Source organism: Spermophilus citellus (assembly GCF_964194105.1).
Source record: "Spermophilus citellus genome assembly, chromosome: 15".
In the NCBI taxonomy this organism is placed as follows: domain Eukaryota; kingdom Metazoa; phylum Chordata; class Mammalia; order Rodentia; family Sciuridae; genus Spermophilus; species Spermophilus citellus.
In genome coordinates, this window is record NC_138195.1 from 44,605,741 (window position 1) to 44,618,668 (window position 12,928).

Sequence of the window (12,928 nt, forward strand, 5' to 3'; positions counted from 1 at the left end):
TCCCTCTTGACTTGCCCTGCTTGAGGCAGGAAGAAGGGGGTGGAGTGGAGCCCCCACATTTTCTCTGGAATGGTCTTTCAGCAGGGAGAAAATGAGTGATCCTTATGACATGTGTCCCTTCAGTCCCCATTCTGCAGCTCGGAAAACTGAGACGGTGCAAAGGAAAGCCATTATCCCACCATGATTAAGTGGGTTTGCAGAGACCCAGCGCAGGACCCTCCCATCTGGGCTCAGTCTTTCCTCCACGTGCCCCTCACCCCTGCATTCCTTCTCTGGTGGTCCTCACGCACATAGCCCTGTCTGGGTCTTGGCTTTACGGTTTTGCAGGACCAGAAGGAGGAGGAAGAGCAATTCCTTCTTCCAGAACTCCATATAAATCAGTTTGGTGGGTGGCGTTTCTAAACCGGGTGCTCTGGTGTTGTTCAGAGATATAACACACTTCAGCCCTCCGAACCTACTTTAGAAATGAGCTGGCCTTGGGGCTGGGGTTGTGGCTCAGCAGTAGAGTGCTGGCCTAGCACTGCAAGGCCCTGGGTTTGATCCTCAGCACCACATTAAAAAAAAAAAAAAAAAAAAAAAAGGTATTGTGTTCAACTACAACTAAAAAATAAATATTAAAAAAAAGCCAGACCTCCAAAACCTCAGCATCAAAGATTTTTTTTATTCCATTTATAAAAACAAACAAAACCAAACTCCCTTTCTCCAGTTCCCATCTCTGGATCCCACCTTTGAAATATAATTTTTTTTTTCAAATTACCGGAACACATTTACCGAATGAAGCACGAATATGGATTTTCTTTTGGATGTTGGTCTTGACCACTGACCTGGTCTCAACATCACCGCCAGACCAGCACCCACTCGCAGATCTCAGACTCTTGGATCTTTTCACTGTGGGCCACAGCAGATGCGACTGGTGCCAGGGGTGGAAATGGAGGGCACTTATTTATTGGGCATCTACTATGTGCTATGGTTAACACTCATTTTAGAGATGAGGAAAATGAGGGTCAGAGCTGGGATTTCAATCAGGGCTGTCTGACTGCAAAGTCAGGGCTACCTCCTCACTTGGCTCAGTCCTGTTCTTGGCTAGGACACAGGACAGTCCGTGTATCCAGGGACCCAGGGAACTGTAGTCTGCAAAGTGGGTAGATCCAAGGGGTCCGTAGTTGGTGGGACATCAAGACCATTATGCAAGAGGGGGATGTCTTCTCCTAAGGGGCCCACCACCCCCCACCGTCCAAACGCAGTCGGACATTCCTTTGGCTCCGTGGCTCTGAGGCGGTCACAGAGAGCCAGCCCTGCAGCCGAGGCCAGGGAAAGCGGATTCGAACCGTCACTCAGGAGAGCTCTGGCTCTGAAGGGACCGTCGCCCAGTGCGCCAGGAGCCCCTGCTCCTGCTCCGCGTGGCACTTCCGATCCCGGCCTCACGCTGCGGCACTCCCCAGTCCCGCGCCCCGCCCCCGGGCGCGCGGCGCCCCCTGCTCCTACCCGCTCCTGGCCCCGCCCCGCCCGGTGTGCCCACCCCTGGCCCGCCCCGCAGCCCCCAGCCCGGCGCCCGCCGCATCCCCGAGCGCGGGCAGACGCACCCGCCGGCAGTTGGCACCCGGGGCGCTGGCGCGTCCGCGACTCCGCTCTCCCGCCGGCCGCCTCGGGCGCCGGGAGCCAGAGATCCAGGCGGCGGCGCCGTGCAGGGGTCGGCAGCGAGCAGGCGGGAGGCTGCGAGGCGGAGACCGGCCAGCCCTCGGGCAGCCCCAGGCGCGCCCTGACCTTACCCGCACCCTGGGCTTGGGGCTCCACCGCCTGCCTGGCCCGCGACCCGGCACGGCCACATGGCTCAGCTCTGCGCGCTGCTGTCCTGCCTGCTGCCCTTGCACTGCTCGCTCTGCGCCGCCGTGGGCAGCCAGACCCCAGGTGCGTGCGGGTCGGGCGCGGGGACGCGTGGGATCAGGGTGCATGCATTCAGGGTGGCCCAGGGTGCCTGAGCCACCCCAGCAGCCTGTGGGAGGCGGTGCGCACAGTCGAGGCTGAACTGCCGCTCTTTTTCTCTCCAGTAATGTCACTAAAGATAGAGACCCCAGGAGGGGATTTAGGAACACTGAGTCTCTGCTTAGGGTGCAGATCTGTCCCTTTGTCTTTGAGGGTGTGCTTGTCTCTCTGCCTCCTCTCTCATCTCTCTCCAGTGAGTCTCTCTTTCTGAATCTGCTCCGTTTCCAACTTGGGTGAGCATGCATGTGAGCGTGCGTCTAGTTCCCCACCCCCTCCCCGCACAGAATCCAGTTAGCAGGTGATTTCCCTCCATCACAGAGAGCTCTGGGCACCCACACTTCTGCACAGAAACACCCCTCTAGTCCTTCGTGTAGCATTCTCAGACTCCACAGAAGCTTTCTCAGGGAAAGGCCCTACATTGTCCTCACCTTGCGTTATGGGATACCTGAGCCTGAGGGGTAGGCTGTGGTCATTTCCACTCAGTGCCAAAGTGGGACTCTTCTTGCAGCCTCTTGGTGACCTCTGCTATCCTGGGGAACGCTAGAAGAGAGGTAGCACAGGCTTGCCTGAAACTGTCTTGGGTGTTGGGGATTTTCAGGACGCCTCATTTTCTGTGTTTTATGGGTGCCGTGAACTGGGGAGGGAGGGGTAGAGCTGTGTAGGAATGGAAACACCTCCCAAAGTTGTACCCCTTGATCACCAGGCCTGGCAGCCAGAACGCTGTCACTCCTGCTGGGCGCAGAGAGAGTGTAAAGATGGGGCCCTTGGGCACCGGGCCTGGAGCAGGGGACATGACCTCACACTTAATTCAGCCAAGTGGGCAGGTCACCCCCTGTGTGTCCTTTTATTTTTGAAGGTCTATATTTATCCTGTTTGGGGCTGGGCCATGCAAAAATCTCAGCAGCCACTGTGTGGCTTTAAAAAGTTTGCTTTCTAACTTTGGAAAAATATAGAACCATGCGTTCCCTCCCCTGCTCTGCAGCTCCCCCTTTCTCCTTGACACGGCCTGCCATCCCCTGGGTTTCTAGGTGTGTTTGTTTTGCCAGCTGCATTCTTGGGAGCTTGGTGAGGAGGGCCTTACCCCAGGCTGGGCTGGTGACCTCAGCTCATTGAGGAAGTTTGGGCAGATCTCTTCTTTCCTCTCTTGCCCTGGGGGACTTCGGAGAATTTCAGTCCTTTCCTAGGCCGTGCCCAAGGTTGGGAGCCTTGTTACTAGAGTGACAGAACTGTTTGACATCATTTGTTTTCATCTGCTAAATTTAAAAAGGACCTGAAGGCTTCAGGGAGCATTTCATGTCCACAAAGTGCCTGAGCATCGTTCATCCAAGTGTAAGGATCCAGGAGCTCAGAAAGTGATGGGTGCAGAATGAATGAACTTGGGCTAAGGGATTCATCTCAGGTGACACTCAGGGTTGTCCCTTCTCCTGACCTCTGCCCACTGAAGTGACTCTTTGTTTACCTTTAACAGAGCTGCGCCTCTCTGGGAAGCTCAGTGACTATGGTGTGACGGTGCCCTTCAGCACAGATTTCCGGGGCCGCTTCCTCTCCCACGTGGTGTCTGGCCCAGCAGCGGCCTCCAAGGGGAGCGTGGTAATGGACAGGCCACCATTGCACTCCAGTCACCTCAGGGTGGCTCGCAGCCCCCTGCACCCAGAAGGAGAGACCCTGAAGCCTGGCCAGGTGGGGCGTCACTTTCTCTACTTCAACGTGACTGTTTTTGGGAAGGAGCTGCACTTGTGTCTGCGTCCCAACCGGAGGTTGGTGGTGCCGGGAGCCTCCGTGGAATGGCAAGAGGATTTTCGGGAGCTGTTCCGTCAACCCTTGCAGCAGGAGTGTGTGTACACTGGAGGTGTCACTGGAATGCCCGGGGCAGCTGTTGCCATCAGCAACTGTGATGGATTGGTAAGGGACTCACTCACTCTCCCTCTTCTGGAGCTGCAGGCTCCTTCCCCCCCCCCCCCGCCCCTCCCTGGCTGCCCTGGGTTTGGGATTCCTACAGGCCTGTTGCTCAGTGTGGACAGAGTCAGGAGCTGTGCTGCTTCCCAGAGAGGTCACCCCATGTTCTTCCTGGCCACCAGGCTCAGGCTCAGCCAGATGGGAAGCTGCTGAAAGGGCCATGACCTCACACTTCATTCAGCCAAGTGGGCAGGTCACCCCATGTGTGTCCTTGGGATGGCACCTTTATCTCGCTCGTCTCTTCACCATCCATGGACCCCCCTGACCCAGGCATGAGCTACCTGGCTGGAACCTCTGGGCCCAGGCAGCACAGAGCTGAGGAAGCAGGCTCTGCAGTGGGAGTGCCAGGCTTGGAATCATGGCTGTGCACTCGCTAGCAATGGGGATTTGGGTACTAACATCTCTGTGGGTCCCTCCCTTGTGTGTAAAGTGGGAATTCGTTCATTTTGCAGGTATTTACTATTGTACATGACGGGGTTATGGTAGTGTCCCTGGCAGACATGGTCCCTGGCCTCACAGAGTCGATGGGCTAGTGATATCATGCGTCACGTGGTCGCTGTGTACCTGGCTCATGCTCAGGGCTCAGGGCTCAGGGGGAGTCCCTGATATTATTACCACTGTTGTTATGTAACGTCCTTATTCTTGCTCATCTCTTACCTGTCTCTCCTGTTCTGTCTCAGCCAGTCTGTTCTGTCTCTGCAGCCTTCACAGTTCCTGTCTTAGGTCCCTTGTCCTCCTCGGGGAGTGCCCCTCCTGGTTGGCTCCACATTGCAAACCAGAAAGCCCTGGGTGGCTTCAAGCCGGTGCTTGCCCCTGCTGCCCGCTCCTCAGTGTGTCAAGCCCTCGTGAGCTCGCATGGTGGCCCCAGGGCCCTGGGTGCTGGCTCTTTCCAGAGTCCACACAGTCAGGTAGGAGCTGTCGTATCCTGGGAGGGATCCACGGACCCTCTGTGCTGCCTCCCAGAGAGGTCTTCAGCTTTGAGAGAGGGTGAGGGATGAGGGAGTCCTTCCTCACTAGTGGGGCTGGGGGCTTCATCCTCTCGTCTTGCCATCCTCAGGGGTGTCTCGCTGCCCAGGGTCCTGGCTGCCCGCGTCTAGGCCTGTGCTTCTCAGCCTTGTTCGTTATCAGCCCCATAACAGGCCGTGTGAGATACTTTCCTCCCCCTTCATGAAATCAGAATACCATAGATATGTCGACATACTGTGTGGCGATCTGGGCTTTAGATATAAAAAGAGTACTGTTTTTGGTCCTCCTTCAAACCCTGAATAAATGTTCACACCACTGCAGGCAGTAGGCCTGCCACGGAGCGCCACGGTCTAGACAGGGCTGGTTTTCAAAGCTGAGTGTGTGCTAGGATCTCCCACGCCCCTGTCAGCGCATCAGCTCTCCAGGGAGGGACCGACACCTTCTATCAGACTCTGCAGGTGATCAGAGGCGAGGATTCTGTAAGACAGACTCTGAGAGACCAGGTTGTAGGGTCAGCAGGAGATACTGCCCTGGTTCTGGGGTCAGCCTTGCTGGCAGCCCACACTCACCCCGAAGTCCTGTGCCACCGGCGTCTTGGGTGCAGCAGCTGCGCCGTGGCCACAGTTGGGTTGACAATTCTGAATGGTGTAGTGTCTGTGCAGATGGAGAGGCAGGAAGCTCTGGTGCACGCTGGCAGCTGGGGCCCATAGAACCCCCTTACCTCTTCCTTTCAGCTCCCACTTCTCTGCCCTCCTGCAGTGAGGCACGGAGGAGTGGTCATCCACACACGCTTCGGACCCCCCAAAGGTGCAAGTGCACCATCATCATCATCACCACCTCCCTGGTTATTGGATGGGCTCCATGGTCTGTTGATAAGTTGCCGCTGACCGCTGGATGCTGCAGGGACAGAGCCATAAAGGGCTCTACTCAGTGCCCCATGAAGCCCCATCTCATGGCCACGTGGGGCAGTGTGCTAGATGGCACTGTGGTGCCTGGGGCTGGTGGATGCTGGAGGTGGGGCTCTTTGGTGGGCCTGAGGCTGAGCGTTCCTGAGGTTATGTAGCTCACCTTTAGTGGCCTCTGAGTAAATGTCCTCCTTAGCTGTACGACCTTGGGCGACTTGTTCCCCACCTCTGGACTGGACTCCATGGACCCAAAGAGGGGCAGTACACGATGCCCCCTGGGGTGGGAGTTGACTCTGGGTCATTTGCAGGAGCTGGGCCAGGTCTCAGAGACTGTCCTTGAGCGGGCTTCCAGGCCCCTGTCCTGCACCTTATACAGAACGGAGGCTCAGGGAGGGGCCTACCTCTGCCTCCCTGCCTTGGATGGGGGCAAAAATGGACCTTACTGGGCTAAACCTCAGGCTGTGCCACCAGGCCACTGCTGTCTCCAGAAGCCTGTCCTGAAGTCCAGTGACTGGACGCCTCCCCTCCAGGCCCAGGGTAGTGCTCCCCAGGGCCTGTCATCACGTAGCCTAGCCCAGAAGCCTCTCCATGTGGGGGTTTCCTCACTCCCAGCCCAGGCCAGGGAAGTGCCCAGGTCCTGTGAAAGCAAGGGGCCATCTCACGTGACCCAGCAGAGCTCACCTCCAAGGCCAGCATTTCCAATGATAAGGTTAACTGCACTTGTATGTGGTCTCTGGATTTTAACCCCTTTTCCTCTAACATTTCAAAATGACAAAATGACTTTAAAAATATGTTCTGAAATTCATTTCTGGAGCACTGGCCATGGACAAGGTCCACAGGGAGATCATGAGGATCATAAGGAAATGACGGAGACATGCAAAGTTAAAAGTGCCCTACCTCGGTGTTAGGCGGAGTAACTGCCGTGCGGTCTGTGCCCAGTGCCCAGGCAGGAGGAAGGCTGAGGTAGGGCAACGGTTGCTGTCACTACTGCAAGTTCTGGTTGCAAACGAGGGTGCAGTGGCTGGTTCAGACACTGCGCTTCTCACCCGAGCAGTGAACATGCCACATTGCTGCGTGTCTGTCCAAGAGGGCTTCCTCCAGACCCTTCTACAACTGCAGGCTTATTTGGCTGTGAGGGTCCAGCTCAGAGGCTGGCCTCTGCACCTGCAGCCCTGCCCAGGCCTGGCCCAAAGCTGGCACCTGGAACCAGTCCAGAGGTAGATGACAACGGTGGGGTCACAGGGCCTGGCTTTACACTCCCTGGGCCAGGCCCGTCCCAGCTCATGAAGCACCAGCGCCAGAGCTGCACAGGGCTCCCTGGGGAGTGTTTGAATGTCATAAACGTGAACAAAAGTGCTGGGCCCTGGCCAGCAGTCACTCAGAGTGTCTTGAGGATGTTTGGGGCAGGAAGTAAGGAATGTGGGGAGACTGGTCCCGTTTGCAAAATGCTTCCTCTGGTGTCTGGGGCGCTAGCCTGGGGTGCTGTCACACCTAAGAGCCCAGACTGGGAATGTGTCCAGGTGACAGTGGTGACCCAAAGGGGAGCTCCTCAGAACCACTGTTGCTCCATACCTGGGAGAAGCACAGAGGCCTGGCCTGGAGGCCAGCTCCTTGTGGGTCCTGGAGGGTCACAGAGTACAGGGATGGGGTCAGCAGGTTGGGGTCCCACCTTCTCAGGGCCCTGATGCCCTGTGTTGTGTGGGCTGGGGCCTGGCTGGGCTGTGCTTCCCCTTTGCCCTGGTGCCTCTGTGAGTCAGGGCCTGGCACCGCAGTGGCCACACGTGTAAGATTTGTCACATCTGGTTCTGCTTTCCACTCCCGCCCCCAGCAGACCCTGCGTATTTGACAGGTTACTCTGAGGAGACCTGGCAGGGTGCAGGAGCAGACGGTGGGGAGGGGGTGGGCTACTGGTTAAGGGTGAGGTCACGGGAATGCCCTAAAAGTGGATCGTGCTGGTGTTCACGCCACTGTGTGCACACACCACAGACCATTAGGTTGTACATGTCGAGTAGCAAATTGTGTGACATGTGAACTGTGTCTCAACAAGCTGTTATAGAAAGTGTCTGGCCTACAAAAGGGCCCCAGAAGGGCATAGCCAGTTCTCATTATGAGGAGGTGGTCCAGGGGATTGGGAGGTGCCGGCTCTTCAACTCTGGTACAGACTGGCTCTGTGACCCTGAGCAAGTGGCAAAATCCCTCTGGGCTCAGGTTCCTCATCTGTAAGGAGGGGAATTCAGAAGATTAAATAAGATTATGTAATGTGTCTGGTTTATATTGGGGCCTTAAAAAGTGGGGATTCTTCCAGTAACAAAGTAACATTTAGTACTTGTGGTAGTAATGATTAATAATGATAAGTACTACCACTATTGCTATATCCTTATATTGCAATGCTATAGACATTTGGCTGTGAGGGCCAAGGGTTATCTTAGGGTTTCTTTTTTGGTACCAGGGGTTGAACCCAGGGGTGGTTAACCATTGAGCCACATCCCCAGCCCATTTAAAAAATTTTTTATTTAGAGACAGGACCACACTGAGTTTCTTAGGGCCTCACTAAGTTGCTGAGGCTGGTTTTGAACTCGCCATCCTCCTGCCTCAGCCTCCCGAGCTTCTGGGATGACAGGTGTGCGTGTACCTGGCCTAGTGTTGTCTTATGTAGGCCTGAGTCCCAGGCCATCTCTGCTTCTGAGGCTGGGCAAGCCTTGAGCCCCACCCTGTTCTGTGCAGAAAGTGCTGAGGGTGCTTGCTCAGGGCCTGGGGATGAGTGTTACCACTGCTCTTAATGACCCGAGGCCGGGACAGGCGTGCTGAGAGGTGCCCCGTGGGGCATCCTGTTAACAACCGTTGGCCCCCTGCTCAGGATCCTGAGGCTACGGGGATAAAACCCAGCCCACTGTTCCTAGACTCCGGAAGCCTGAAAATCACAGAATGTCTTAAATTTGTGCTAAGTGTGAGGCTGGGCTGCTGGGGTCAGAGGAATAGGAGGTGAGAGTTCAGATGCCCCCAGGAGTAGATGTGGAATGAGCATGTAACAGGAGGAACCGCGGAGGCCTGGTGATGGTAGGAGCAGGCGAGATTGTGGCAAATGGGGGAGGACCTGCCCTCTCCAGTCCAGTCTGGTGTTGCTAGAGCTGTGAGTATTTTGGGAAGAAATCAGAAATAAGGATTTTAAAATAAAGTTCTAAGTTTTAAAACAGTAATGAACCACAGCGGGGCAGCTGTTAGCGGCCTTAGATTGCTATTAGCGACTTAGGCCTTGGGTGCTGCTGTCACAAAATACCTGAGACGGGACATTACAGACAGTAGAAAGGATTCCTCAGGGGTCTGGAGGCTGGGAAGCCAAGGCACTAGCAGCTTTGGTGCCTGGTGAGGGCGCCTCTCTGCTTCCAAGATGGAGCCTGGCTGCTGCGTCCTCTTGCGGGGGAGGAAAGCAGAGGAGATGGAAGTGGGGGAAGAACAAAAGAGCCTCGCTAGTTCCCTCTGGCCCGTTTTAAGTTTGCTCATCCTGTTCATGGAAACTCTGCCCTCCTGATTTAGTCACCTAAAGCCCACTTGTCATAATACAACCCTGTTGTTGGTTAAGTTTCAACATGAATTTGGGGGGCCCAATCACACCCTAACAGTGGAGCAGTACATGCTGGGGATGCGTGTGTGACCCCTGGAATCAGGCTGCCTGGGTTGACCTGCCTGCTGTCCCACAGGGCCTCCCCTAAACTGCGGGGCCCCAGTTTGCTCCCCGGGAAAGCGTGTCATGGTGTGAAGGTTCTGCGGTGCTCTGGACCGTCAGCCTGGCTACCGGCTTTATTGGTTGAGTCCACTAGGTCTGGGGATGGTGGCGGGAAGGAGTGGAAGTGTCGAGCACTATTTGTCTGACTGCTGCCCAGGGGCTCTCTGAGCCCTCAGCTGAGCAGGTGGGACCCAGCCTCGCCCCAAACTGTGTTTTTCTCAGGGTGCAGCTGGCTCCTATCCCCAGTTGGCATTCTTGCGGTGACCCTTCCCATTGGTGGTTCCCAAAGGCAGGGTGTCAGCGTGGTCATCTGTGTGTCCCTTTGACCCCAGCATGGGGCCATCTACCAGGCACTCTCCAGGTGCATGTCAGGAAAGGAAAGTGGGGGCTTGTTCTCGGAGGTGACGCTGATTCCCATCTGTGTGCAGGATAGCGCCTCTGTCATCTTCTTCTCCATGCACAGCCGCCCACCTGTCCCTGGGCCAGAGGTGACCAATGTGGCACGCACACCACCCCTTGCCCTCCTGCTCCGCAGCAGCTCCTTGTGCTCCCAGTGGTGCTCGAGGCTGTCACTCTTGTGGCCCCGTAGGCCGTGAGGGGATCCTGTTTTCCTGTGCTCGGTACTCCACTGCCCAGGGACTCTCTGTCCCCAGGACTCACACCCTCTGGGCACGTGAGCTGGGTTTTCATATTCGTTGTGTAGATTTAGACAACCCGGCTGGCTCCCTGAGACTCACGGGTCCCCTGTGGAATTAAGTTTGCAGCTTTGCAGACCAGAAACGGATACTGGGGAGACACGGAGCTTCCCGTGACCCACCCCACTGTGGTGATCCTGGTCGGTGGCCTGCTTTCTGACTGTGGGCATGTGAGGGCCTGGGCCACGGGCAGGACAGGACTCAGTATGGGGTGACTCCAGCCAGATCCCAGAATATACTGGGGAGGTGGCAGCACAGTGAACCGAGTGACTATGTGACAAAACAGCGAGGGCCGGGGAACTTCGACAGCAGCTGCTGCCCTGGCCTGGTCCTGCAGGCTGGCTGCGGGGCTCCTCTCCTGCTTGCTCCTGGACTCCAGTGTGGCTGCATTCAGTCTGATGGTGGACTGAGCCAGAGGGTCTCAGTGGGCCTCCTCAGTGCCAGTGCGTGCTGGCTGTTGGTGGGTGGCCTTATTCTGTCACTTCTTGTCCTCCAGCAGGCAACTGGCTTCCTCCACTGCAGTCTATGAGCAGCAGTCCAAGAGAGGAAGGCCCAAACTAGGGGACCCCTTAGACCCAACCTTGGGAGTTAGTTGCCTGACATGGTTCTGATCATTGTGTTGGTCAAAGTGAGTCTCAAGGCTAGGCTAGAATTTTTCCAGAATGGGGAGATGGACTCCATCTCTTGAGGGGAAGGTAGGCAGAGAGACTCATTGCAGAGACTATGCACAGGGACCGGAGGGACAGCGGCAACCATCTTCGCAAACATTCCTCCATACTGACGCTAGGGGCAAGTAACTCGACTTCTCTGAGCCTCAGTTGTGTAAGGTGGTTAGAAATCATACTGTAGAAGTGTGTTCACAGAGCCAGGTGCGGTGGCACGTGCCTGTAACAATCCCGAGGCCGAGGCAGGAGGGTCACGAGTTCAAAGCCAGCCTCAGAAATTAGAGAGGCTCTAAGCAATTCAGTGAGACCCTGTCTCTAAATGAAACATAAAAAGGGCTGGGGATGTGGCTTAGTGGTTGAGCACCCCCGGGTTTATTCCCTGGTACCAAAAAAAAAGTGGGAGGTGCGCAGTGGGGGATGTGCAGTGGGGGGTGCACAGTGGGGGATGTGCAGTGGGGGGTGCACAGTGGGGGATGTGCAGTGGGGGGGTGCATAGTGGGGGTGCGCAGCGGGGGATGTGCAGTGGGGGTGCACGGTGGATTTGCCCCTGGACCCCGGATGCCTCTCCCAGGGCTCTTCCTCTTCCTTCCTGGAGGCCCATCCCCCGGGCTGGCCTGTTGAGGGAGGTGATCCGGCGCTGTGACTTTCCAGTCCTGAGACTGTCTTGTCTTGCAGGCTACCTCCCTGGCCTCCCCATGACTGGCCTTGCTGTCTGGGATTAATAACTTATTTATGATATGGAGCAAGAGCCAGACATCACCTCACTGCTGCGCTGAGCACCTCCCCTTGCAGCGAGGGCTTGTTTGATTTTTCTTCCTGGACAGCTGTGGTGTTCCCTGGCGCTGGGGGCTGGTGAGCGTGGAGGGGCTGAGCTTGTTCTCCTCCCGTCCTGAGGGCACAGAGGCCCGGGTGGGCTCTCAGCAAGGGTCCTCAGGATTTCCCTGCTTCCCAGGCTTTATAGTGGAAAGTGCTAAAGCCCTTCGCAGGCCCCAGCGTTCTGTTTCCAGCCCCTGGGCCTTGCCCTGCCTTCCGAGCCCTAAGAAACACCACCCACCATAATCCCAGCAGCCCAGAGCTCCCTGTAGAACAGGCTCAGGATGTCTGGCTCAGGGTCTTCTGACGGCCGCAGGTCATGAAGCCTCCCTGGTGGTCTAAGGCCATCATGGTCCCCACCCTCCCCCCGACTCTGACCTAGTTGGAAACAGCTGTGGCTGGAAAAGGCTCCGGGGGCCTCTGTGTCCCTCTTCATTTCCCAGCTGAGAGAGCGGAGGCTCAGGGGAGCCAAGGACTGGCCCAGGGTCACGCAGAGCAGGTGACCGTTCCATCAGGACTGGTGGGGCCCCACGCTCCTCCTACGGTCCCAGCGGCCCTGTCTGAGTCAGTGGAAGAGGCCTGGTCTACGTGAGCGTGACTCAAGACCATAAGCCACGGTATGTCCGATGATGACACGGGATGAGGGAGATGGGCCCTGGCGTCCCGGGAGCCCCTGGATGGGACAGGGTACCCAGTAAGGTGTCTAGGAGGCTCCCCCTTCGAGGGGCTGCTCAGCTTCCCCGAGACTTGGAGGCCAGCTCAGAAAGAACAGGTGCCCACGGCCCAGTTAGAGGGATCTGAAGCACAAACGGACCCCTCTGGTGTTTCTCCACCCGAGTCACCATGGCTGCTGCTTTAACCATTTTCAAAATGTTGGGGGAGGGGGCAGGTGGCAGGGACTTGTGTGAGGTACATGTCACTTGTCATGGGACCGAAACGTCCTGAAGTGATGTGCTGTCATGCCGCCGAGGGAGCCATTGACAGGTGCCTGGTGGAGAAAGATCTGAAGGTGAGAGCCTTTGTCAGGACTCGGCTGGTCCCCAAGCAGACTTGTCCCCAGCAGCTTGCTGAAGGCCTTTGTCAGGCTTGGCTTTTGAGCCAGCTGCATATTTACACCTTCCCTCTGTCCAGAAAAAGCCTGTCCCCTGTCCAGGGCCCCCCACCCCCTTGAGGCTGACGGGAGCCCACCCACACTGCCCGGGCACCTCCCACGGGAAGTCT

General features: G+C 56.7%; 1 protein-coding gene and 1 long non-coding RNA gene across 8 annotated transcripts in view; one reads left to right on the plus strand and one right to left on the minus strand.

Annotated features, from left to right (window-relative positions):
- Positions 1–1,638: 1,638 nt before the first annotated feature.
- ADAMTS14 (ADAM metallopeptidase with thrombospondin type 1 motif 14) overlaps positions 1,639–12,928 on the plus strand; it is a 78,718-nt gene continuing 67,428 nt past the window's right edge. For 5 of the 7 annotated variants that reach the window (XR_014018875.1, XM_081266912.1, XM_081266910.1 and 2 more), the window contains exons 1-2: positions 1,639–1,908; positions 3,452–3,885. Coding sequence is in view for 6 of the 7 variants with exons in the window: in XM_081266912.1 (XP_081123038.1) it covers positions 1,827–1,908; positions 3,452–3,885 (516 nt within the window). In the remaining variant the exon portion in view is untranslated. The remainder of the gene's footprint in view (positions 1,909–3,451; positions 3,886–12,928) is intronic. The other 2 variants (XM_081266913.1, XM_081266916.1) reach the window with 1 other exon arrangement.
- On the minus strand, positions 1,933–3,559 carry LOC308633816. The gene is made up of 3 exons (XR_014018876.1): positions 3,443–3,559; positions 2,412–2,523; positions 1,933–2,056 (listed from the first exon to the last, which is right to left on the minus strand). It is a non-coding gene; the product is annotated as an uncharacterized lncRNA (long non-coding RNA).